The sequence below is a fragment of the Hemicordylus capensis genome, chromosome 3 (genome assembly GCF_027244095.1).
Source record: "Hemicordylus capensis ecotype Gifberg chromosome 3, rHemCap1.1.pri, whole genome shotgun sequence".
Classification (NCBI taxonomy): Eukaryota; Metazoa; Chordata; class Lepidosauria; order Squamata; family Cordylidae; genus Hemicordylus; species Hemicordylus capensis.
The window spans coordinates 138282734-138307725 of NC_069659.1; the positions used below are offsets into that span (position 1 = coordinate 138282734).

General features: G+C 42.3%; 1 protein-coding gene and 1 long non-coding RNA gene across 3 annotated transcripts in view; one reads left to right on the plus strand and one right to left on the minus strand.

Moving 5' to 3' along the window:
• SLC5A7 (solute carrier family 5 member 7) overlaps positions 1–19208 on the plus strand; it is a 38205-nt gene extending 18997 nt beyond the window's left edge. For both annotated transcript variants that reach the window (XM_053313046.1, XM_053313047.1), the window contains 4 exons: positions 5283–5426; positions 6659–6812; positions 8466–8683; positions 11638–19208. In XM_053313046.1, the coding sequence (XP_053169021.1) occupies positions 5283–5426; positions 6659–6812; positions 8466–8683; positions 11638–12258 (1137 nt within the window). In that variant the 3' untranslated portion in view covers positions 12259–19208. The remainder of the gene's footprint in view (positions 1–5282; positions 5427–6658; positions 6813–8465; positions 8684–11637) is intronic.
• A 3167-nt stretch (positions 19209–22375) lies between these two features.
• On the minus strand, positions 22376–23530 carry LOC128352487 (uncharacterized). Its single transcript, XR_008320442.1, has 2 exons — positions 23423–23530; positions 22376–22865 (listed from the first exon to the last, which is right to left on the minus strand). It is a non-coding gene; the product is annotated as an uncharacterized LOC128352487 (long non-coding RNA).
• Positions 23531–24992: the final 1462 nt, after the last annotated feature.

Genomic DNA, 24992 nt, shown 5'->3' on the forward strand with positions numbered 1-24992 from the left:
AACAATATTTTACTTAAAGAGAAATTTGAGATGGGTTTTTTTGGGGGGGGGAGTGACTTCCTTCTTAGGGGAAATATCTGTAGAATTTCAAAGCAAAATGAGTTTCAATGAGAGCAGTAATATTTCTCAGCAGACTGCCACATATTGTCACTAGCATAACTTCCAAGTTCCACATTAGCCTTTTTCTTTTGAATGTCCATCCTTACTTCACTCACTTTTTATGGAGTATCCACATTACATCATTGCAGATTGTTGCATTTCATTATTTTCTGTATTGTCCTCTTTGTTTTGTTTGGATCTGTTCTGTAGTGGTTAAAAAAAAAACTGCAACAGCCCATCTTTCAGGCAAAGCACTATTAGAGCTTTTAAGAGAAACTGTTTCTTTAAATTGAAAGCTTACTGTTTGCAAGTTTAGCCCATTTTACTGCTTCCCAAGTTAGCATGACTTGAGGATTACTGATGAATTGCCCCTTAGCTTTTGTTTCCCACAGGGTTTTATGTATTAAATTCCTAGGACCGGGTCTCACGATCAGTGAGACCCGGTTTTAAGCTATGAGCGGGAAGGGAGCCCTGGGCAGCCAGATTGGCCACCCACACAATGGCCGGCTCCGAGACGGAGCCGGTGGGGGCTGGGGAGCTCGGGGGCCGCGCGGCCCCCGGAAGCCCCAGTATGCCCTGCGTGAGCACGCAGGGCATACTGGGGAGACCCCCAAGCCGGGAGGTGGCTTTTTGACTCCCGGCCGGGGGACTCCTCATGAGTAACTGCAGTGCCACGGCTACTCACGAGCAAATAGCCCGGGTTTGCGGAACACTCGCTCCGCAAACCCGGGCTAAGGGGCGGGCTACAGGAGCGGGTTAGCCACTCCTGAACCACCGGGCTCGGCTGCGAGCCCGGTGATTCTTACGCTCACAAAAATCAGGCTAGGATTTTCCTAGCTCGATTTTTGTGATCATAAGAATAGCCCCCCAGTTTATTTCCCCCCTCATGTTTATTTTATGGCAAATAGACCTATATCTCCATAGAAGAAAGAATAAATAATGGAACTAAACTAATAATTCAACATACATACGAACTGACTAAATAAAAGGCAATTAAGGAGCAATGCAGCACTAATTCCCCAGCTGTGTTGACCTGGGAAGTGATAAAACAGGGTGAACCTTAAAACAGGAGGCTTTTGTACTGAACATGACCTTTGCTGAGTGGAATTTACTTGTGAGTAGACATGGAAGGCTCTTGACCATGGGAAAGGGTACTGCTGAATAATATAATATACTGCTGGATAATATATGTATATTGTGCTGTATGGAACCACTGTCATAATTCCACTTCTAGCAGAAAAAGTAATCCTTCAACATAGTCTTGGCCCGGGGGCATAACTACTATTAGGCAAGGGGAGACAGTCATCTTGGGGCCCCACTGCCACAAGGGGCCCCCCAGAGGCATGTCACATGACTCCCCACCCGCCTGTGTTGCATACCCTATGAATTATGTTGAGCCTCTTGGAGATCGGCAGTAGCAGAGAGTAAAAAAAAACAGATTCAATGTGAACTAGCTATTCACCATATTCATAATGGGGATGTGAGTGTGAGTGCACTATATATTGTGAAGTGTGTGTGTATCAGCGAGGGGCCCATTTTCAAATCTTGTCTCTGGGCCTACTCCAACCTTGCTACGCCCCTGTCTTGGCCTAAGGCAAAATTATTAGTAAACTTGGATTTTCCTCCCAAGGCCTTTAAAGAATGTGGAAATGTATGATTCCCCAAACTCCCTCCCTACTTCTCTTTCAATAATGCTTTCCCATCTTGGCAGCAGAAGTGGCAGTGTTCTGGTGATCATAAGAGAGAAGCAGGAACATGTGATCTCCTTATGTTGCACCATCAGTGACCAAGAACCTGTGGTTTTCCTTTCTGGTGTGTACCAGGTCAGGGAGAGGTCAGATCCCCCACCTTCTTATTATCATGGCCAGAACACTGCTGCTGCCACCACCACCTAGGTGGCTAAGTGTTACGGAAAAGAAAATAGGGATGTGCAAAAAATTTCGGGCACAGAACGATCTGTGCCCGAAACGAACAATTTCGGGTGATTCGGGGCTGAACCGAATCACCCCCGATGCCCCCCGAATTTTTTCGGGCACGAGCCGAATCACCCGAATTTCGGGCACAAAAAATTCGGGTGATTCGGTTCATGGTTGATTTTTGGCAATTTTTTAAAGTTTTAGTGACTTTGGGGCAGTTCGGGGGCATAGCATGGGATTTGGGCAAAAGGAGTGGGGTGGGGTGGTAGTGCCTAATGGGTGCAGGCTACCACCCCAATTTCAGGGGGATTGGGCAAAGGGCTGATTTTTGGTAAATTTCTGAAAATTTCATGTCTTTGGGGCAGATTGGGGCATATTGGGGCAGAAAGTGGGGGCTGGGGCAGAATAGTGGGGTGGGGTGGTAGTGCCTAATGGGTGCAGGCTACCACCCCAATTTCAGGGGGTTTGGACAAAGGGGTGATTTTTTGAGAATTTTTGAAGTTTTGGTGACTTTGGGGCAGTTTGGGGGCAGAAAGTGGATCTGCCCCAAAATAGTGGGGTGGCGTGGTAGTGCCTCATGGGTGGAGGCTACCACACCAATTTCAGGGGGATTGGGCAGAGGGCTGATTTTTTGAGAATTTTTGAAGTTTGGGTGTCTTTGGGGCAGATTGGGGGCAGAAAGTGGATCTGCCCCCAAAGGAGTGGGGTGGGCTGGTAGATAGTGCCTGATGGCTGGAGGCTACCACCCATCCCCAATTTAAGAGTGATTTGGCAGAGGGGTGAATTATGGTGAATTTATTTGTATGAGGTTTGTCTTCATAAGGTGAAGTGTGCTAAATTGATTACTTCCTCATATTATTCATAGTAAAGGAAAGTGTGAAAAAGTGAAAGTGGGGTCATGAGAGTTGTTTAATTGAAAAAAATCTCATTTGCTATGATAGAATGAGAATTCACACCTCAGAAGTTTTTTCTGAGGTGTGAATTCTCATTCTATCATAGCAAATGAGATTTTTTTCAATTAAACAACTCTCATGACCCCACTTTCACTTTTTCACACTTTCCTTTACTATGAATAATATGAGGAAGTAATCAATTTAGCACACTTCACCTTATGAAGACAAACCTCATACAAATAAATTCACCATAATTCACCCCTCTGCCCAATCACTCTTAAATTGGGGATGGGTGGTAGCCTCCAGCCATCAGGCACTATCTACCAGCCCACCCCACTCCTTTGGGGCAGATCCACTTTCTGCCCCCAATCTGCCCCAAAGACACCCAAACTTCAAAAATTCTCAAAAAATCAGCCCTCTGCCCAATCCCCCTGAAATTGGTGTGGTAGCCTCCACCCATGAGGCACTACCACGCCACCCCACTATTTTGGGGCAGATCCACTTTCTGCCCCCAAACTGCCCCAAAGTCACCAAAACTTCAAAAATTCTCAAAAAATCACCCCTTTGTCCAAACCCCCTGAAATTGGGGTGGTAGCCTGCACCCATGAGGCACTACCACCCCACCCCACTATTCTGCCCCAGCCCCCACTTTCTGCCCCAATATGCCCCAATCTGCCCCAAAGACATGAAATTTTCAGAAATTTACCAAAAATCAGCCCTTTGCCCAATCCCCCTGAAATTGGGGTGGTAGCCTGCACCCATTAGGCACTACCACCCCACCCCACTCCTTTTGCCCAAATCCCATGCTATGCCCCCGAACTGCCCCAAAGTCACTAAAACTTTAAAAATTCACAAAAAATCAGGACTTTGCCCAATCCCCCTGAAATTGGGGTGGTAGACTCTACCCATTGGGCACTACCACCCCACCCCAAAATTTTGCCCCTGGGCCCCTTTTTACCCCCCCGAATCAATTCGGATTCGGATTCGGGTTAAATCCGAATCCGAACCGAATCAAGGGTGATTCGGGTGACCCAGATTCGGGCACAAAACAGAACGGGGGTGATTCGGCTCGGGTCTGAGCCGAATCACCCGAAAATCCGAATTGCACACCCCTAAAAGAAAAGGGGAGGGTGTATGGGAAACTGGGGAGGCTGGATTGGCAGGAAGGAACGTGTTGGTGGCTTGGTAGTGAAGAACTGGGAAAATCCTGAACATCAGATAGGTCTGGAAATAAGCCAATCTACCTCTTATTATTTTGTATTTTATCGTTTGAGCAGCTTGTTGGCTTATTTTCTGAGCTAGCCTGATGAGAAATGAGAAACTTGCTCATCTTTGTTATGTGAATTGATAATGAGCTCCGTATGGTTGATCACTCAATTACTGTTCAGAAGTTGTGGTAGCTGGAGCAGATCACTTTTTTGTCTTCTGATAGTGATATGTCACTGGAAGCACATAACAGCATTGCTTTGGGCATTTAAGCATTTGAAGAGTTCTGCCCCCCTCGTTTTACTCAACTCCCCCAAAACACAATTTTCTCCTCCACAAAAGTGCCTTTCCTCTCTCTGCAAACAAATTTAACTGTTACTCCTTAAGCTTTCCTTCCATCTGCACACCTGGCTCTGCAAAGGCTTCCAAACATCTTCCAAGCACAATTCAAGATGCTGACTTCGATCTTCCATATGTTACAGATCTCTTTATTTATTTTGCCATAATAATTTCCAAAATCAATCAGAGCAAGCCCTTAATGATACCATCTGTGTGTCACATTCATATGATACCCTTGGGTGATGACATATGTGTGTGACAAGGGTAGAAGAGAAGTGTTTTCTGTGGCTTCCAGATAATTACCAAGTTTCCTCCCATTGGAGACATACCAGGATCAATATTGTATTGCCTTTAGGGTTGGTCTGAAAGGAAAATTAAGCTTGTGCCACCTGACCCTTTTCTGAAGCTATTTCCATTTTTAACAATATTTTTGGATTGTGAAAGATCATAGTATGCCCTGACCCTTCAGAAGAGAATGGAATACGCCCCACATATAATATGTAGGTCTTTGTCAATATATGATTTATAAAGCACAGCCAATGGGACATTATTCTATTTCCCTGGAAGCTCAGCTTTCAAAGTATGGAAAATATTCTTTCAATAATATGTTCGCCTTCTGTTTACCCTTTAATCTTATATTTGCCTAGATGTTGTGCCAAATCTTATTTTGGCTAAAGCCATTGTAATCAGAAAAGGTAATGTCTGTGTTTCTTTAACTTCATAAACTTGTTTTTGGAACTGAACTACTCAAAGATCACTGGGTGTTGATGCTCTTTCTTCATGATTTCTTTAGACAATCCATTTCTGAATTGTTGCTCTTTCATTATAGTGGATCAGTGTCCCATTTGCAATGAATCATCCTGCAGTCAGAGACATTGGGTATACAGCTGTACATGAAGTGTTCCAGGACCCTTGGCTCGGATCCGTTAAAACACTTGATATCTACACGTGGATTGATAACTTCCTCTTACTGGTAAGAACTTGAGAGAGGGGCTATGATGTGTTCAACTGCTCACATGTTGACTTGGCGAACTCTAAAACTGTAAAATGGCTAACCAAATGCCCAGTGAGCTGGACTGAAAGGTTTTTAATTGTCTAACTGTGTGCTTAACTTAGGCCACAACAGTTATTTGACATAAATGAAATATAGCCATGGAAATGCTGAAATATATTTCTGCTTCAGATGATGTAAGAAACTCTTAGATTAAAATTTGAGTGGATACATTGAATGGGCTGCATTGGATGGATGGATCTGTAAAGGTTGTCATGCAAGGAGTAGGAAGGAAGGATACTAGTAATCAAGAGGCGAATCGGTGAGACCAGACACATAAATATTATTGCTGTACAAAGCTTTGGTGGCTGATTTGATTCAGAAGCAATTCAGTCTGATTTGACCACCAACTGCAAGATGCAATGGAAAATGGAAAATTTATCTTGCAAGGAACAGCTATCAGACTGCTCCATGGTATATTTTCTGACTGCTCCAGAATCCACTCTTGAGGATATATTTACTTGGGCTGGGCAAAGTAAGTCCCCATTGCAATCCTGGGTAAGGCACAGGATTTTCTGTGAATTTATGCAGAAGAAAAAGTCATGAAATATAAAATGGAAAGAAGGTGAAGAATGGGAGTGAACTGGTTGACAGAAAATGCCAGAAAATATATCTGAAGCTGACCAAGATCAGTCCTGCAACTGGGGATGAGCTGCTTAACCAGAAGCAGCATTCAAGTAAGAAGCTTGCACAGACTACATCATGGTTCACTGTGTTTCTTGAGACATGCCAAGACTTTCCTTGGGGAACCTTTTTTGGTACCACACTCTGCCCAAAAGGAAAACAACAGCCAAGGTGCCAGATGTGAATGAATTTTCAATTCCCTTTTCCCATTGTGTGCTTAGAAAGCAAAGCATCATGAGGTGGAGGGAAATCCACATTACACTTGGAACCACAGAGCAACAGTACCATAGACACTTCTTGCAGTACACATTGCAAATTTTACTACACAATTCTAAATTAAGAACAAGCCTTTTCCAAGATTTAAAATACACTGATTTCATACTGAAGGAGCAGCTATTCAACTATTACTTCTTGTTACCAGGTGAAATGTTTTGGGTGTCATAAAATGTCAGCTAAGATTGTCTGCATGTGAACGCAAATGAGTCTCTGGAGGCCAGGAATGATGTAGGGTTTGTGTATTGTATTTGCAGATGTTAGGTGGAATCCCTTGGCAAGCATATTTTCAGCGAGTCCTTTCATCTTCATCTGCTATGTATGCTCAAGTGCTATCCTTTCTGGCAGCTTTTGGATGTCTGGTGATGGCCCTGCCTGCAATACTCATTGGTGCAATAGGAGCATCAACAGGTACACTGTGTGTCCAGACCACTCTTACTTATACTATTATATGGAAGATCTGTGACTAGATCTCCCAGCGTCTTAGACTTTAACTAAAATCAGCTGCAGGGCAAAGCCTAATTTGATCAGGGTCATGATACTGAGAGGAGGTTTTCCCCCTCTTCGTGGCACCTGTTTGCACTGGGCCTTTCACAGCAACAGCAGCCAAAGTATCTTGTCCCTCTAGCTGCTGCAGAGAAGATAAGGCAGCTACTCTTACATCTGCAGCCCAGTGGTGGAGAATGTTGGTACTATCATTTGCTACCGGATCCTTGCTGGTGGCCATTTTCTTGGGGGTTATTTACATGGAGGCTGCTTACAGCTTTAAGCAGCAGCAGCCATAGCCAGAAACTTGACTTTTTAAGTTGTATTAAATTGTATGTAATACTGTGTTGAGTTTTGTTTGGCCCAACAAGCAATATATCAATATATGAAATGAATTATGCTTTGCCCATATATTGTTTTCCAAATGTAAATCGCACCCTCACCCAAGCATGCTTATATGATTTCTTTAAGCATGATAAATACGTTTTCCTCTCCAATAGTGGCAGGAGAAATTTGTATGTTTTCTTCTCCAATGGGAGAGGGAAATTTAAGTCAAGCAAACAGTGTAAGGGCAAGGGTTAAACACTCCTCCCCTCAGTATCATGGCTCCAATCCAAATTATTCTCCTATCCCACCTCAGTGGCTGCTTTTCTTTAAATTAAAAAACACGGGAAGATCCTCCAGTTATGGATCTCCTGCATCATGTGTAGTTTGGCCCTTCAAGCGGTAGATATTCAACAGCAAGTGATGTGTCAGCCAGGCCTGAGGAACCCTGCCGGGATAGCCACTTCCTCCTTTAATCTTTTTCTATGGTTTTAAGCTTGAGTTTTGTTTAGGACACTTGAGAAATGAGATATCCTTTGGGTAGAGATGTACATTTTATATGCAATAAATCAATGTGTGGGAAAGCCATCAAATACGGGTTTGCCTTCTATATAATCACTTCATGTTATAAGATATGTCTGGACCATCTATTAGATAATATATTGAACTCAAATTAGTGAAACCTGCATTCCAGTCCTTCCTCAGTGGATCACTTTGGGAAATCTTTCCCTCTCCCCCCCCCCATTCTTATCTCATTTTTCTTAATTTCTCATCTATACATCTGGAATACTGGAATATTCAAAGCAGGATGGTGGACAAATGATCAGTAAAAAATCAGGGTTATATGTATTCTGTAACACTGTGATTACATCATGCAAAAAACTGATGTTGGGCACAGAACCCCACACCCTGGGAAACTCAGCTTTCTTTTAAACAAAATAGCATTTCTAGTCCTCAGGGTGTAAGATTAGACTTAAAATGTGAGGTCAATGCCAGATGAAATCTCAGAGATGTTGTGTGATGTGAGAGTACTGAACAAAATCACTTGCAGTCGAGAGGCAAGACTTCATATCTCTCCAGCCCTTTGACTAGTAGAAGAATAGCCTGTACAAAATAGTCCAAGATGTTAGCCTTTGCTTGATTAACATAACTGATCCAGGTTTTAGAATTCAGAAGCGGCATCAGTGCCAAAAGTGTGTGTGTGTGTGTAGTATGTGCAGACCTGGTAATAATCCATGCATGTTTGTGTTACAGCTTGGAATGAAACTGAATATGGGATGGTAGACCCCAAGAAAAAAGATGAAGCTGACATGATTTTACCCATTGTCCTTCAGTATCTTTGTCCAGTGTATATCTCTTTCTTTGGCCTCGGGGCAGTGTCTGCTGCTGTCATGTCATCAGCTGACTCTTCCATCTTGTCAGCAAGTTCCATGTTTGCACGGAATATTTACCAACTTTCATTTCGGCAAAGTGTAAGATTAAATTACAAACATATTTTCCTGGTGTGGTATAATGGCAATTCTACAATTAGTGAGGTGTTTACTAATAACATAAGAACAGCCCTGCTGGATCAGGCCCAAGGCCCATCTAGTCCAGCATCCTGCTTCACACAGTGGCCCACCAGACACCTCTGGGAAGCCCACAGGCAAGAAGTGAGGGCATGCCCTCTCTCCTACTGCTACTCCCCTGCAACTGGTTATTTAGAGGCATCTTGCCTCTGAGGCTGGAAGTGGCCTATAGCTCTCCGACTAGTAGCCATTGATAGACTTGTCCTCCATGAATTTATCTAAACCCCTCTTAATGCCATCCAGGCTGTTGGCTGTTACCACATCTTGTGGCAGAGAATTCCATGGATTGATTATATATTAAGAACATAAGAACAGCCCTGCTGGATCACACCCAAGGCCCATCTAATCCAGCATCCTGTTTCACACAGTGGCCCACCAGATGCCACTAGAAGCCTACAGGCAGGAGTTGAGGGCATGCCCTCCCTCCTGTTGTTACTCCCCTGCAACTGGTACTCAGAGGCATCCTGCCTTGGAGGCTGGAGGTGGCCTATAGCCCTCCGGCTAATAGTCATTGATAGACCTCTCCTCCATGAAGTTATCCAAACCCCTCTTAAAGCCATCCAGGTTATTGGCAGTCACCACATCTTGTGGCAGAGAATTCTACAAGTTGATTATATGTTGTGTGAAAAAATACTTCCGTTAGTTGGTCCTAAATTTCCTAACCAAGGGAAAGAGTTGTTAATTATTTTTGAGCCACGTAAAACACCGAAAATTAGACAGCTGTGGGTGCTGATGCCCCACAGTTCTCAGCTGCAAAAGCCCTTTCCAGGCTTCACCCACAAAGGCAGAGAGAAGGTGTTCTAGACCTTTAGTCCCAATTGCACTGGTACACAGAAGAGCCACATTTTCTTTGTATACTTCATGTTTGTACATTCTGAACATTGATCCTAGGGATCAGCTCAAGTTAGCAGCGGAAGGTGAACCACAGTCCTCTGCTTCAGAGAATTTGGTCAGTGGTTCTTAGCAGCGGGCCATGTCAGTTTACTGTCAATGTAATTCTTACACTGAAAATCATGACATTGACAAGTATTTTAGACCAACCCCCTGCCCTGAAGGAGAATCTTCTTCCTCTTAACCTACATTACTCAGATCATGGTGTGTCACAAGCAGACAGCAGGAGTGAATGAAGTGCATCATTCCAGATGTGCCTGAGGACGAGGAGTAATATAGTAATTCCAGTTTTATGTCCAAGCTTTGTGGCCTGGAATCCTTTGTTATTTGCTCAGTTATGTGCACCAAATAAACATGGTGCCAAGTTGCCTAAATGTGAATCTAAAGCATACTAAATATAATTCTCTTTTTACATTAAAAGAAAGCATGTGTAGCTATTCACATATTTATATAGTAGCAGTTGTCCCAAGTTTCCTTTTAATGAATTGATAACTGTTGAACAGCTCCTGTCCTTTGTCTTCTTTGGCAGTAGGCTTGCCAGTTACAATACTAGTGGCGTTTTGCACCTACTCACTGAGGTCCTTCCTACCAGTTTTCCCCACCACTTTGCTTCTCACGAAAGGGCAGGTCTTGCATGAGTATCTGTATGTGAGACACTCACTGCCCCGTATCTGTACCCGACGCTGTTCCAGAAATGTTAAAACTGTGCAGTCGTATGGAAAAGGTAGCTGACTACATGGTCACATCCCATAACACCAACTGCCCAGGCCCAGGGAAGGGCACTAATAACACAGAACATGATCTCATGGTTGCAACAGGATGACCAGAACGAGAAGTAACCTTGGGGGAGCAGCAGTTGTCCCTGTTCCATGAGAAACTGCTTCAAGCCTCCAACGTTGCTGACTTGCATCTTTGTCTGGAGTCAAGAACTAAAGTCTATAGCAGGAGCACAACTTTGGTCCTCTAGGTGTTGTTAGAGTATAACTCCTAAAATCCACAGCCACAGCGGCTAACAGTCAGGGATGATGGGAGTTGCAGTTCAACATCTACTGGAGGGCCCTAGTCTATTGGCATCTGAGTCACAAGCTAACTGCAGGATTAAGCATGTGTGAATTTTGTGTTGGATGCCCCTAAAGAATTTTGAGAGCTGACATTCTTGTTCGGATGCTGAGAAGCTGTTATTTGAGACATCTAGCTTGTCACACAACGATGGTCCCTATGGTTCATAGTGGGGAAAGACAGAACATTTAAACCACTTAAATGTTGTAATGCATGCATGCCTTCATTTTCCTGTGCTGAGTACAGCCCATCTAGGATAGCCAACTTCAGAAATGCAGAGGGGAGTGTAATCATTGAAAGCAATCCAAACTCTCCCCTCAGTGAAGCTAGAGAAGAGTTTTAGCTCAGTAGTTTCCCAGATATGCTAATTTTTATATACAAATAGATGTTTACATGGGTGAAGTTCCAAAAATGCATTTCTTCTACCTACAGTGTGAAGTAATTAAGTACCAGGAGGTCTGTACCATGTGATATCTGAGCATGTGACTTGACTTTCTATTTCCAAGGTCCAAAAGTATTATGTACCAGTTCCTGTAGAGCAGGCCTGCTCAACTTCGGCCCTCCTGCAGATGTTGGCCTACAATTGCCATCATCCCTGGCTATTGGCTGCTGTGGCTGAGAATTATGGGAGTTGTAGTCCAAAAACAGCTGGGGGGCCTAAGTTGAGCAGGCCTGCTGTAGAGGAATGGGGTCCTGCACCTCTAGGGTTCCAGATCTATGAGATGCTTTAAGAGTGGACTTGCCAAATGTCAGGATTTTATCCACACCATTTGTTATGGACTATTAGTATCCTCAGTGCAAGAGGTCCCTTTGCTAATCTTGAATAATCCTTTATAATCCTGTTTTGCTGAGAGAGAGAAATCCATAGCAGAAGAAATGAAAAACAAAACTGTCCCTATATCTTGCAGGCATCAGACAAGGAAATAGTTTGGGTCATGCGAATCACCATTTTCTTGTTTGGAGCATCAGCAACAGCGATGGCCCTGCTGGCACAGTCAGTTTACGGACTCTGGTATCTCAGCTCTGACCTGGTTTACATCATCATCTTCCCCCAACTCTTGTGTGTCCTTTTTATCAAAGGAACTAACACCTATGGTGCAATTGCAGGATACTTGTTTGGCCTCCTACTTCGAATTACTGGAGGAGAACCATATCTTCACTTACAGCCCTTGATTTTCTATCCTGGTTGGTACAAAGATGATGACCTATATGTCCAGAGGTTCCCTTTTAAGACACTGGCCATGCTTACTTCCTTCTTTACTAATGTTGGAGTATCCTATCTAGCCAAATACTTGTTTGAAAGTGGCACTTTGCCACCAAGATTAGACTTCCTTGATGCTGTTGTTGCAAAGTACAGTAAAGAGAACATGGACAAGACTACTCTTGTGAAAAATGACAATATTGTTCTAAATGAACTGGCTCCTGTGAACCCTCGGCACAGTTTGACTCTGAGCTCCACATTTACAAATAAAGAGGCCTTCAGTGATATTGATTCAAGTCCAGAAGTATCCATTGCAGAAGACCATTGACACTGACCTAGAAGAAAATAAATACTACTTTCATACCCCCCACAGTGCAACAGGGTATGCAACAAAGGGAGGTTAGAGGCATTTTCATGGAGGGAAAATGGATGAGGAACAAAAAGCCACTGCACAATTTTCTTAATTTTTGGAGCGGGAATAGTCTGAAGAAGATATGCTTTATTGTAAAATGTGTTGGATGGGATTATAGAATATCTAGATCCTCCAACACATGAATGGAGCAGAAATGTTAAAGATCTCAGTGGATAGGGAAGTATATGAAATGAAAAATACTGTCACATTGAAAAAAATGCTTGCATTCAGATACTTGCAAAATTCAACTACAGCCATTCAGTCATATGGTCAACATCCAGTTGGAATGTAATGGAAAACCATTAGTCTCTACCACAGATGAACAGAAGCCTCATGTTTGCTGGGCTGTACCATTTCAGACTCTAGGGGGTACCAAATGTTTCAGTTAGAGATTGGAGCAACTTTGGATCGGGAGTGTTTGAACTCCTCTGTTCAAAAAGCCACACTCCATTTTAAGTTAGGCCTTTAGACCTGCAGGGTTGGGTTGGGTTTAAAATGGTATTTTCCCTCCACCCCCATCACTAGCCAGCTCCCTTCATCCAAGCAATAAAAACTTCTCCTAGGGGACATGGATACAGAAACTGGGGAGTGCTGGCTAGACAAAGAAGCAGCTTTACAAGGCCTGTCCTTAAGTGGAAGTAACACCGCTGAGCATGCTAACAAGCATAATTGCCTGCCAGAGATCAAAGGATTGTTGTTAGTTCCTCTGCTTCTCAGATCAATTCAGCAGCAGAAGAAACTACAAACCCACAATGCCTAGCAGGACGTGACATATCTGGCCATGCTCCAGAGCATTATCTGCAGCTAAGAACAGGCCCCACAAGGCCTCTTCTTTGTCTAGTGCTGGGCTGTTCAGCTTCAGCCCTCCAGCTTTTTTGGACTACCATAATCCCCAGCCACAATGGCCAGTAGTCAAGGATTATGGGAGTTGTAGGCCAACATCTGCAGGGGGGGCCGAAGTTGAGCAGCCCTGGTCTAGTGTAATCCTCACCAGTTACCTTCACAAAGTCAGGATTTGTTGCTTGGGAAGGGAGGTGTAGGCTTCACCCATTTGGTTTTTCAAGATTTTCTGTCAAATGCTAGAAAAATTCTTTGAGATTTTTAACACATTTGACAGGAATTCTCCAAATAGCCAAATGGTTTTCAAAGCGAGATGAAGGGGGTTTGTGCATCGTTAGTTTGAATATTGTCTGTCCTTGAAATATAAAATATTTTCTACAGATTCAATGCTAATATGTCAAAGGAAAGGCTAGCTTAAAATCTTCTCTCTGCCATGCTAGTATTCCTGTGAATAGGGAGTGTTATATGTGAGGGAACATTCAAATTTCAATATCCCCACCTGCCACCTGATATTGGACAGCCCAGAAACAGATGCATCCTGCAGGGTTTCTGCTCATCTTCAATGCAGTGTATTGCTCGTTATTTAATTGTGTGATTGTAAAGTACAGTATGAAACCCTTTATCCAAACCATGGGCTTTGTTTACAAATTTCTAGCTGTGTGAAATCAGTGTGTGCCTCACATATAACCCTATGTAGCTACTGTCAACGTAAGTCTTGGTAAATTGCTCTCATTGATGCATTCAGTGGACTAACCTCATGTTTTGTGTGCCCAGTTCACATTTGGATAAATGTGGTTTTGCTGTACTCCATGGTAGGCTACTCATCAAACTTCTGGGTGAGTGCACACTCTCTTGAAATCAACAGCATGTGCATTTGCAAAGTGGTTTGATAATCTGTAGCTCAGTTCATACATGCTCTTAAACATATAAATAGGATTACACCTCTGATTATTAGAATTATTGATATTATTTTTATAGCACCATCCATGTACATGGCACTCTACAAAGAACAAGAAGACAGGGGTATCTAGATATCAACAAAAGGAAAATAACAGAAGGCAATGGAAGCAGAAGAAGTATAAGCTAATATTTCAGTTCCACATAACTGTGCTTAGCTTAGTTACAGTAGGGAATACGGACTGTGGCCTTGTGCCAAAGGCCTCAAGAAAACACAGGATTTGAAGGAAGCAAAAGGAAGCATCATGCAGGGGTTCAGGGATGTAGTTCCAAGCATAAGGAGCAGCAAGGGAGAAAGGGTAGAGTTGTCTGAGAGAGCAGGAGACCTCCAAACCACTGAGGGTGGTAGAACTGAAGGAGCAAAGGTCACAAGCAGGCGTGCTTTGCATGTAAGCTTAGAAATTTCTGCTGGATCTGGGAGCAGACAGGAGGCTAGGGAAGGGATTTAAGGAGAGGGATGATGTGATCAGAACAAGAGAGATGAATGCTTTTAGGAGCAGAGTGCTGGGTGGAAGGGAAGAGACCAAGATGAGTCAATGGAAGCTAAGCAGTTGAAGTAGTCAAGCCAAGAGGGTTTTCTTGCAATTTTTTTTTTATGGAGAAGTGTTATGATTTGGTGATGATTGGATATGGGGAATAAAAGAAAGAGATGAGTCAAAGATAAAGCTACGATCATTTTGGACTTTTTAAAAGAGGTGAATGGTGATAATGGACAAATAGAGAATGTGAGGAGAGGAGGCCTTGGGAGGAAAGATGAGGAGTCTGATTTGGGACATGTTGAGCTTGACACAACAATGAAGCATCCATGCTGATATGTCATTTTTGTCATTTTTGAAAAATCTGCATGATTTGTTCATGCAGGATAAGATGGCAGAAGAAAGTTCTGGGGTAGATGTGCATATAATCAGCATATATATAGTGTTGAAAACCATAATATTTGATGGGAACACTCAGGGGCAGCATGTAGAGTGAGAATAAAGGCCAAAAACCCAACCCTGAGGAACCCCGATGGTCAGAGGGAAATGTTTTAGACAGATGAGAACCATTTGAAAACAGAATAGATATCAAAAGATGACAGCCAAGATGACATTTATATGATGTCATAGCAGGGAAACAAGATTAGTAGTATTCCTTGACCTGGAGAAATTTCACTCCTCAACCTTTCCAATACCATAATTAATACTTTTATCATGTCGAATGGGACCTAGTAACATCAACACAAAATTCAGGCCCTTCTGTTGGACAGCAAGGCCTAGCAAGGATTAGTCAGGAGGCAACACCTTCACACACACACACACACACAACACCTCTAACCAGACTGTAGCCTGCCTCTTCTGAAGTATTATCTCCTCCTTTTGCAAGGATTGGTTGAATATTGCTAAGTGTTGATGTGCAACTAAGTCACGGGATCCAGACAACTGTATTTCTGGTGACTGCTGTTTCAATGCAGTGCAGACATGTGGGGGAACTTCTTTTAGCCCACAATGCTGCTGGTAGCTGTCATGGTAACCGTTCAGGATCCACAGTCCACTGGTTTTTGCTCACTATGAGGATATCCAAGGTGAAAAGACTTTTGTGCTATTCCCCAGGATACTACCTACACTATCACTTAAATACTATAGGGCCAAACTATGGAGAGTGGCTGTCTCTACATTCCCCAACAGCCAGCCTACATATTGAGATAAAATTACATGATACAGTCCTTCTAGGACTATACCAATTCAGACTATACATGAGGGATCACATATTTGAATTTACTGCTGTATCACAAGCTTCCTCTTCATAGTACACTATCATTTCATGGTTCTCACCTAGTCTTGTTCAAATGTGCTAGTTTTCTTTGTACAGGGACATTCAATCTTCTTATGCCGACCTACATTCTGAAATAGTATAGTTCTGTAAAGGGGGCACCGTATACTTTTTCTAAATATGTTGATCCATTCTGAAGGAGTGATCCAACCAAAATTAAGCACTTTAAAATCTCATTCTTTCAGTGAGAGAGATTCACTGGGAGTATAAATGCTTGCCTTTGGCAGGATTGTGTGTTAAATCTTCAGTGCTCCTTATACAAGGCTAATTTATCTGCATGCGCGCGCACACACACACTGCTCCTTTTGTGGAGTTTAATCTGATACATGCATACTATTAAAATAGGGCCAGTTTTTAGATTTTTTACTTCTTTCTTTGGCTTACATTTAAAATATAAGCTATTTTATCTCATTTCTACAGGTGCATCACAGCACTAAGGGCCATTACTCTATCTTCCTCTTGTTATCCCTTCCCTCATATATAGTTAATCAGAAAAGTATATCTCATAATTTAAATCGCACCAGATGAAACCTAAATTACAAGGTATAGAAGATGTGGCAAGTTTCCTTTCAGTATGAGAACAAGCTATTAATTCTCCAGCTATCCCAGATATTTCACCACTTTGGCTTCACTTTTGCTGGGTCATGGAATAAGTATTCAACACATGGGGTTTGTGTGTTTGCGTGCATGTGCAATACAACTTGACTAGCATGTAGAGCCATTGTGGGATAAGTGCAGTTTCCAACAGTGAATATTTCCGGCCCAAGTATTTCCTTTTTTATGTTTATTCGTACTAGGAGCATTCCAAAATTTCACTCTGAAAGCTATATTGTCCTACCCTTTGGGAGATTTTAGATGAATTGCTGTAGATATGGTTTTCCGGGGGGGAGAAGAAAACTGGATAAGTTTACATATTATAATTTGCACACAATAGTTCTCAGTCAACAGCACATCTGTATATTCACTCAAGGCCAAGTTATTATGTATCATCTTGTATTGTACCAAGGGATTTTTAAAACAAGGAATTTAGAATGTTCTATGCCTATCAAATGTTATTTCCAATCAGAGTCGCTCAAAAGATGATGTGGATGGAAATGAAGCAACATGTTTGATTTAATTTAGTTTAATTTACTACATGAACTCCTTTTTCTACCACGTGTTCCAAGCAGTTTTCCATGGGAGGAATGCCCAAAGTCGATGGTCTATGGGGCTCCCTTGATCCTAACCCATGGTTATCACTTAATATGATTGTATAAGCATAAGTTGCACTATAGAATAGATTTTAGGTCTTTGAGGAGAAATATCTCACTATTCAAAGCACTACTAAAGTAGATAAACATAAAGTAGATAACGATTGTGATCTGCAGGCCAAATGTAAAGTCTCTGAGCCAATTATACGTTTGTGTATATGTGTGTTTCATGTCTTGTACACAAAGAAACAGAAAATGTCATAATGGCAGGAAACTGCAAAGTAACTCCAGACTGAATTTCTTGTTCATGTGTTAGACATTTCTAGAACTTGCCCTGGAAATTGAGGGCTGCTTCATACATTTTGTTTTCAAGTATACACACAAATTGCTTAATGTTTATATATCAAAACTGTGGGTGTGATCCCATTCCATCATGGGTACAGTAGTCATACAAGAAGTATTCCTATGACCGCATTCGTACGTAACAGGGGACCAGAGTTGGAAGGACCCACGGTTTCCTTACCATTATATCCAAATCCAGCCAACTCCATTTGTGTCCTTAACAACCCAAGGTCATGTTGAAAAAAATCCAGTTTGACCCCTCAGTTTGTAATGAGTTTCACTGCTCCAAACTGAGGGTCCAGGGAGCTTCCTTTTCATCCAAATGCAGCACTGGAGGCTGCATTCAGCTGTCCTGGAGTTGAGGGAGGAAGCTCCTCCCTCTTTCCATCCCTGGTTGGCTCTGTGAGCTGTCCTTCAAGCAAGAAGGAAGCCCACACAGCCAGCTCTCCCACCTCTCTGCAGTCTCATTGACTGCAGAGAGGATGTTTTCCAGTATGTAGACAGAAGAGCACGCAGACAGGAGAGTGGGGAGAGGGGGTGCGGAACCGTGGATCCATTGGACCCGCAGTTCCATGTTACATGCAAATGAGGTCTATAGCTCAACAGAATCCTATTTTCCCCTCCCTTGCTTGTGCATATGCAGCCAGGGAATGGGAGAAATCTCTCTCTGTTGAAGTCATGGGAACCATCTGAATGCTAACACTGTACCCTCAACTGAATCATCTCCTTTCTTACATTTCTTTATTTGCTCACTTTTTTTTTCTGTATGTGTATAATGAGAAACTCCTCCTACTTCTGGTAGCCAGCTATGGTTATTTAAACTATCTTTCAGTGCAAGGTGACTCCCATCCTTATCCAACACTGGGAGATAGCCAAAGCAGCAGCCACTGGTACTGTTGCTCCAGCACAAGAAAGAGACAGTGCAGGAGCCCAGTTCAAGGGCTTTTTCAGGGCAAGAAAAACCCAGAGAGCAGGAAGAGCCACCATTAGCACTGTACAGCCCACCAGAATACTCACAGAATGGGCCCATGGCTACTAGCAGTGGCAGCATCTTACAGAAGAACATATTTACTCTGCACTGCAACAACAGGTGGGGATGGTATCAGTCTGCAAGCTTGTTATATAACTATCATTACATTTTACATTTTGTTACATAACTATCATTCGCAGAAACTTTTGTCAAAGTAAGCTACAAAACCTTATTTTGTCTGCCCATACGGGTCGATATATACACATAAATATTTATTATTATTAACAAAATAAGATTATGAAAACCTCAACTGAATGTACATTTTAAAGAAGTTAAGCAAACATAGCAACAATCAGATTTAGCCTTTTATTTTCATAGAGTGTGGTCATTTGATATTTCAAATATATTTCAAATATTTGAAGTCTTAAGAAGTAAGTGGTCAATTATCTGTCTACCCTTCAAGCTGATCTGATCGAGTAAAATGTGCAGCTAGTCAGTACATAAATGTAAGTCTGCTATTTAAAACAGGGTAGTATTTGTGGCTATTATTTGTTAAAGATATATATTTTTGTCGGCGTCAGAAATATAATTAAAAAACTAGTTAACTCAAATAAGAACCATGCTGTAAATCTATATGTTTTCTCTGCATGTATAATGTATTAAATAGTACCCAGGAAATTCAGAAAAAAATGTCACATATTGTCTAGTTTTGGCTTTGTTTTTGTCCAGCGAATAAACAAAATACATTTATTTTGTTATTAAGCTGTGAGTGTAGTGTTTGATATCTAACAGACAGTCCAACAGAAATCAGCATTCTTCTGTTGAAACATTTGCAAAGTTTCTGGGAGGGAATCACTGCACCTTGTGGGTGCAGAGAAGTTCTTGAGATGATTTCCTCAGAAGTGCTGGGCAATGTATTGCGATCTTTCCTTTTGCAAAGGGAACCGTTTCTTCTAGAACATGCTCTTACAGAGTGTGCCGAGTCGAGCAACATATGTATTCTTTTAATTTGCATTCTCCCTTCCTTAGAATAGTTCTAAGGGATTTCACCCACACAACAACCCTATGAGGTCCCGCTCTTCTTCCAAGGAGCCCAGAGCGGTGTACTACATACTTGAGTTTCGCCTCACAACAACCCTGTGAAGTAGGTTAGGCTGAGAGAGAAGTGACTGGCCCAGAGTCACCAAGCAAGTATCATGGCTGAATGGGGATTTGGACTCGGGTCTCCCTGGTCCTAGTCCAGCACTCTATCCACTACACCACACTAGCTCTGACTGAGGGATTGTTATACTTGCCCAAGACTACCCAAAGAATTGTTTGTTTATTTTTCTATGTAACCCGCTTTGAGAAAATTTGTTGAAAAGCAGTAAATATATAGTCATCATAGTTGCATGTAGAACTTCATAGCTAAGGGCCAAATTGTTCAGTACATCAAGCAAGTCAGTCAGCTGACATGCTTAACTTTTCTATACTAAATAGAAGCCACAGAGGGGTCAAATCAAATGAGAGAGCCCCATGCTCCTATTTATACAAAAAAAAGGGTGAGTACACCGGCTGAGTCATGAGCAGTGAACCGTGAGTACTTCAAAGGGCTGTGGGGGCATGATGGGAGCCCTTGGGCAATTCCCCGCTGTGCGCACACCTTTGCACAAGAGCCACTAGAGTGCCAAGCACTCCTTGTGCTCCAGAAGGGCTCTCAAAGGTCAGAAACAGGTTGCTGGTGGTCAGCAATGTGAATCTGGTTTTGCAGAGTGCTTCCAGAACGTGGACAGTGCACCAAAGTCTGTTTGCTCTTGCATCACAGCACACATGCAGGGGGAATTGGGGAGTTGTGCAAGGGCTCCCATCATGCCCATTCAGCCCCTCACGGTGCACAAGCTTCCTTAGGCAGGATGGCAGCCACTGCCTCTAATGATGTGCTCAATGTAATGCAAAGGATATGAATCTACATTTACCAAACCCAGGCACAACATTCTAGCCATTACCACATTGGCTCTGTTTGGGCATATGGGTGTGCAATAAATACTTTCCCCCACAATATATTTGGACACAATAGCCTGATCCCCTCCTGGTCATCATCCCTGTAGGTATTTCAGGAAAATGAGCCATTCACAATTAACTCATTATTGTGTGTATTTTGTACTTTTGTATCTGTAACTGGGTATGAAAGGAAAAGTATGAATTGACCCTGAATGGGATAAGAATTCCATTTTTCGTCAGGCATGAGCAACAGAGTCCAGCTCATAGGTGTGCTAGAAAATCTTCCTGAGATGGGATGTCTCTTCAGCAAATGTCTAATTAAATTGTTAGAAGCACAAGATCTTTCTAGCTCACTTGTAAGAGTATGCTTTAAGATGCCATAGTATTGGTAATCCAAGATAGGTCTAAATCAAATGATAAATAATATGACCACTATAGTTCAGTGGGATTCCCAACCATGGGTCCTCATATGTTGTTGGACTACAATCCCCATCATCCCCAGCCTTCAGTCATTGTGGCTGGGGATGATAGGAATTGTAGTTTGCTTGGTGCCAGCTGAGCAGAAAGACACCTTTTAAAGTGGTGATTCTCTTATATTTAGCAGGAGGAGAGCAACTGGCCCAATCCAGCCCCTGCACAGCATCCCTCCAGTGGTGATTGCTGGTATCTGCCTTATGTTTCTTTTTAGATTGTGAGTCCTTTGGGGACAGGGGACCATTTTATTTATGTATTTTTCTTTGTAAACCACTTAGTGAACTTTGGTTGAAGAGAAGTATATAAATATTCATAGTAGTAGTCCAGGAATATCTGGGGAACCAAGTCTGAGTGGGAACCCCAGCCATAAGCTATGGATTCTCAGAGGCAAAAAATGCAGACTCTCATCTCCGCCCCATCATGCATGCACACAAAGGCCTCCTCAGTCCTCCTTGTCACCATTTTCAGTCCTTCCCAGAAAGTGTTCATATTCCTCACTGGCCAGATTACTAGTAGTCTGTATTTTCTTACAACTAGGGACATAGATTGTGCCCTCATCACGTGACATAAGAAAAGCCACATTTTTTAAGCTGCAAGGAATTTAAGCTGCAAGGAAAGCTAAAGGCATATGTTCCACACTGGAAGAATTGTGGCAACTATACCATAGAGAGGTCTCCTCAGTGCAGCACCCTACCCCTTGCTTACTTAGCATAAAACATACTACAACCCCAGATAGGATGCTGGGTAGGATGTTCTTGTGCTAGGAGGCTTGGAACTTCTCTTGAAAATAGTGAGACTGTTGTGTGTGTTTTCATAATCAGGATTGACAGTAGCTCTCTCCACAACTTATGTTCAGCACACATATAGTCAGTGAACAGTGTATGTACATGCAAATCTGTACACATACACAGGTGATTGCATCCAACCTCCTACTGAGCATGCCAGGTCCATGTCCAGATCTACCCAACATCTACATGTTGGGCTTCATATTGGTATAGGCCTTACATCTGTAAAATCCATCATTTGTAGACCCAACCTATGTCATAATTCTTAAAAATCTATACAATAATTTCACAGTGCGGGGCCTTGCATATCAGATTCTATGCATGTAAGGCTACACAAACATACCCAATGTATGGATGCTGGGAAGGCCCAGAGGAGGGAGATGCACAGATGTTGAGATGGGGAAGCTACCACCCCCACTCTGCCCCACATGTAGATTCTACACACTTGAAGCATCGTTTGAACCACACCTGGGGGCAGGGTATGTGGGTGATGATTTGCTATCCTTTTGGACCAGATAGTTATGATTGCTAGTGAATCAGATCTAAAATAGACAAGTCGAGAAATATCACGGTCAAGCTACATATTACAATTAATGCATCCCTTTCCCCTGCACTGTTTTCTGATTTAAAAAAAATACCCATTGCCCCACACAAGCTGTAAATGTAAATTTGCAGTGCAGCTCAAGTAGAGAGTAATGAACAAGCCAGTTGCATTATGACAGAAGATATCATAAAACCAATATTTAGAAAAAACTTGAGTTAATCTAGAAGATTTGACAGTTGAAGTCTAGCCTGCAGTATCAGGAGTCTGGAGAATGTTTCCGATTCCGGTAATGAAGATGAACAGGTGAGTCTGGCCGCTTGATGAATTCCAGAGATGGTGTGGTGATAAATGGTAGGTATCCAATTAGCAAAAATGGGCATGAAGTGTAATTTGATTTTGAAAAATTAGCATCAGTTTAGAAAGACATTCTTCTTGAGCATACACTGAGGTATGCTGACAGTGATATTGCCACTGCAGACTACCTAGCCTCCTTTCCATGTATGTACTTCCTTGGACAGAATTAATATAGCTGAAGAGATGGGGAGGCCTCTACCATGACACCTAGAATGCAATGTGTCACCACCCTTTCATGTTTGCTCCTTCCCCCTCCTCCTTCCATATCTCTGCTGCACCTAGTAGAGGGAAGAAGCACAAGCAAAGGCATCAGGGCCAGAAGGAATTCACACAGCACTGCAGAGGAAAGGGGTGGAGGCAGGGAGGGGCATGTGGGGACCAAAGGGCAGGGTGTCCAGGCGTGATAGACATTGTTTATGAATTCAAGATGAAATGTCAGGATGAAATACGAATGTCAAGATGAAATATGTTAAGGTCTGTGAAATCTATAGAATGGAAGATAGGATATATACTGAGGAAGAAATGGGAGAAAGAAGGGGCAGTGGGAAATCAATCACATTTTGAATGCAAGAAATACAGGTCAGATCTTAATGCATGCTTAATATATCAAAGGTGGTGTTGTATAGCTGCTTCCCTCATAAACCCAAAGCAATCTTATGTCTGTTTAATAAAGTTTTATTCATAAAAAAATTCCTTTGTTCTCCTTCTCCCTTTTCCCTCCATTTTCTTTCTGACTCCTCCCCCACACTCTCTACAGGACAAAAGTCCAAACAACAAAAATTCAAAAGATTACTGAATAGAATACAACAGGCAGATAATATGGTCCCAACCCTACCTAGAGAGGCCAGGGACTGCACCTTGCATCTGTTGGAGATCCAGCTCCAGATGGCATCAACCTTTTGCACCAGTCACCCGAATGACCACTAGGTCATTAGATAGTTAGGGTCTCCTTCTCTTTCCTGTTTATCTCTGCCTCTATGGCCCCTCTATGGATAGAGTGTACTCAGGAACTTCCTGGGAGTAGCCTCTTACTCCTTCTTCTTCCCAGAATGCTTCTAGCTCTAGCTCTGAGCACCATGTTTCTATAGGTCATGTTGGTCAGAGAGAGACCTGTAGAAGCTGGTGCTCAGAGCCAGCCGCCACTGGCTTCCCGCTGCCCCTGGTAGATTGGTGTAGCCTTACATGAATGTACATGCTTATCATTTACAAGCTGTTGCCCCTGAGACTCTGTTAACTTCTGTTGTAATGGGAGTGAGTTAGCAACTGAAATATTCTGCTGTATAACATCTGCATGCAAAGCAGATGTTTACCATAGAGCTGTGGCCCCTTTCGTTAACATATTGTATATCGTTTGAGAGTAAAAATTCTAAGCTTTTCAAAGATGCCAGAATTTATCTGATTGAAGAAATGCTAGCACATTGGAGAAATCTTCCAAGTCTGTTTTTGTTATTACAGCTATGGCCACGCATTCCAGTGCAGGCAGGAATGTATTTAGCTTAGATGTACTGCCCCACACCCATTCTTCCTATTTGATTTGATAATTGGGCTGAAGGCTATGCCAGTTTCATCTATTGATGGAAGCGCTGCTTACTCTCAGAATGACATTGTTTGCATTGAAAGCTAAATAGGTACCCCCTTGTGGCTCCTTCACTGCCTGCTTTTAGAAAGACATGTCTTTTAAGTTGGTTTTTGCTGTCTTGCTGCAACAGGATTTATATTATTTTATAACAGAATTGCAAATACAGTAGTTGTCTTTATTATTTGTTGTCGTAAAACTGTAAGGTAAAGGTAAAGTGTGCCGTCAAGTCAATTTCAACCTCTGGCGCCCACAGAGCCCTGTGGTTTTCTTTGGTAGAATACAGGAGGGGTTTACCATTGCCTCCTCCTGCACAGTATGAGATGATGCCTTTCAGCATCTTCCTATATCACTGCTGCCTGATATAGCACCAGTAGGGATTTGATCTGGCAACCTTCTGCTTGTTAGTCAAGCATTTCCCCACTGTGCCACTTAAGGTAGGCTGCCCTAAATCAGTTTAGAAAGGTGGGGTATACATTTTTGGTATAAAAAATAATTAAAATTAATTGTTTAATATAATTAAAATTATTCTTATTTCTCTTCCTTCTTGTTACTCCTTTGTTTGTCAATCTGTCTGCATTTCCCAAATCATAGTACCTCTTTTTTGTGATTGCAGTATAAGAAGATTAACTTGAGATAATATGAGTTTGATCAAAGAAGACTAGATCACTCCAGGCATGCTAGTCTTAAAAACTGATGCTGACATAAATCCGGGAAAGATCATTCAAATCTTCACAACCCATGTACAAAATCATTCCACGATGCTGGAAATCTTATATGTATGCATTTGTTTATTTCAGCCCAAGGCCAGCATAAATACAAAAAGAAA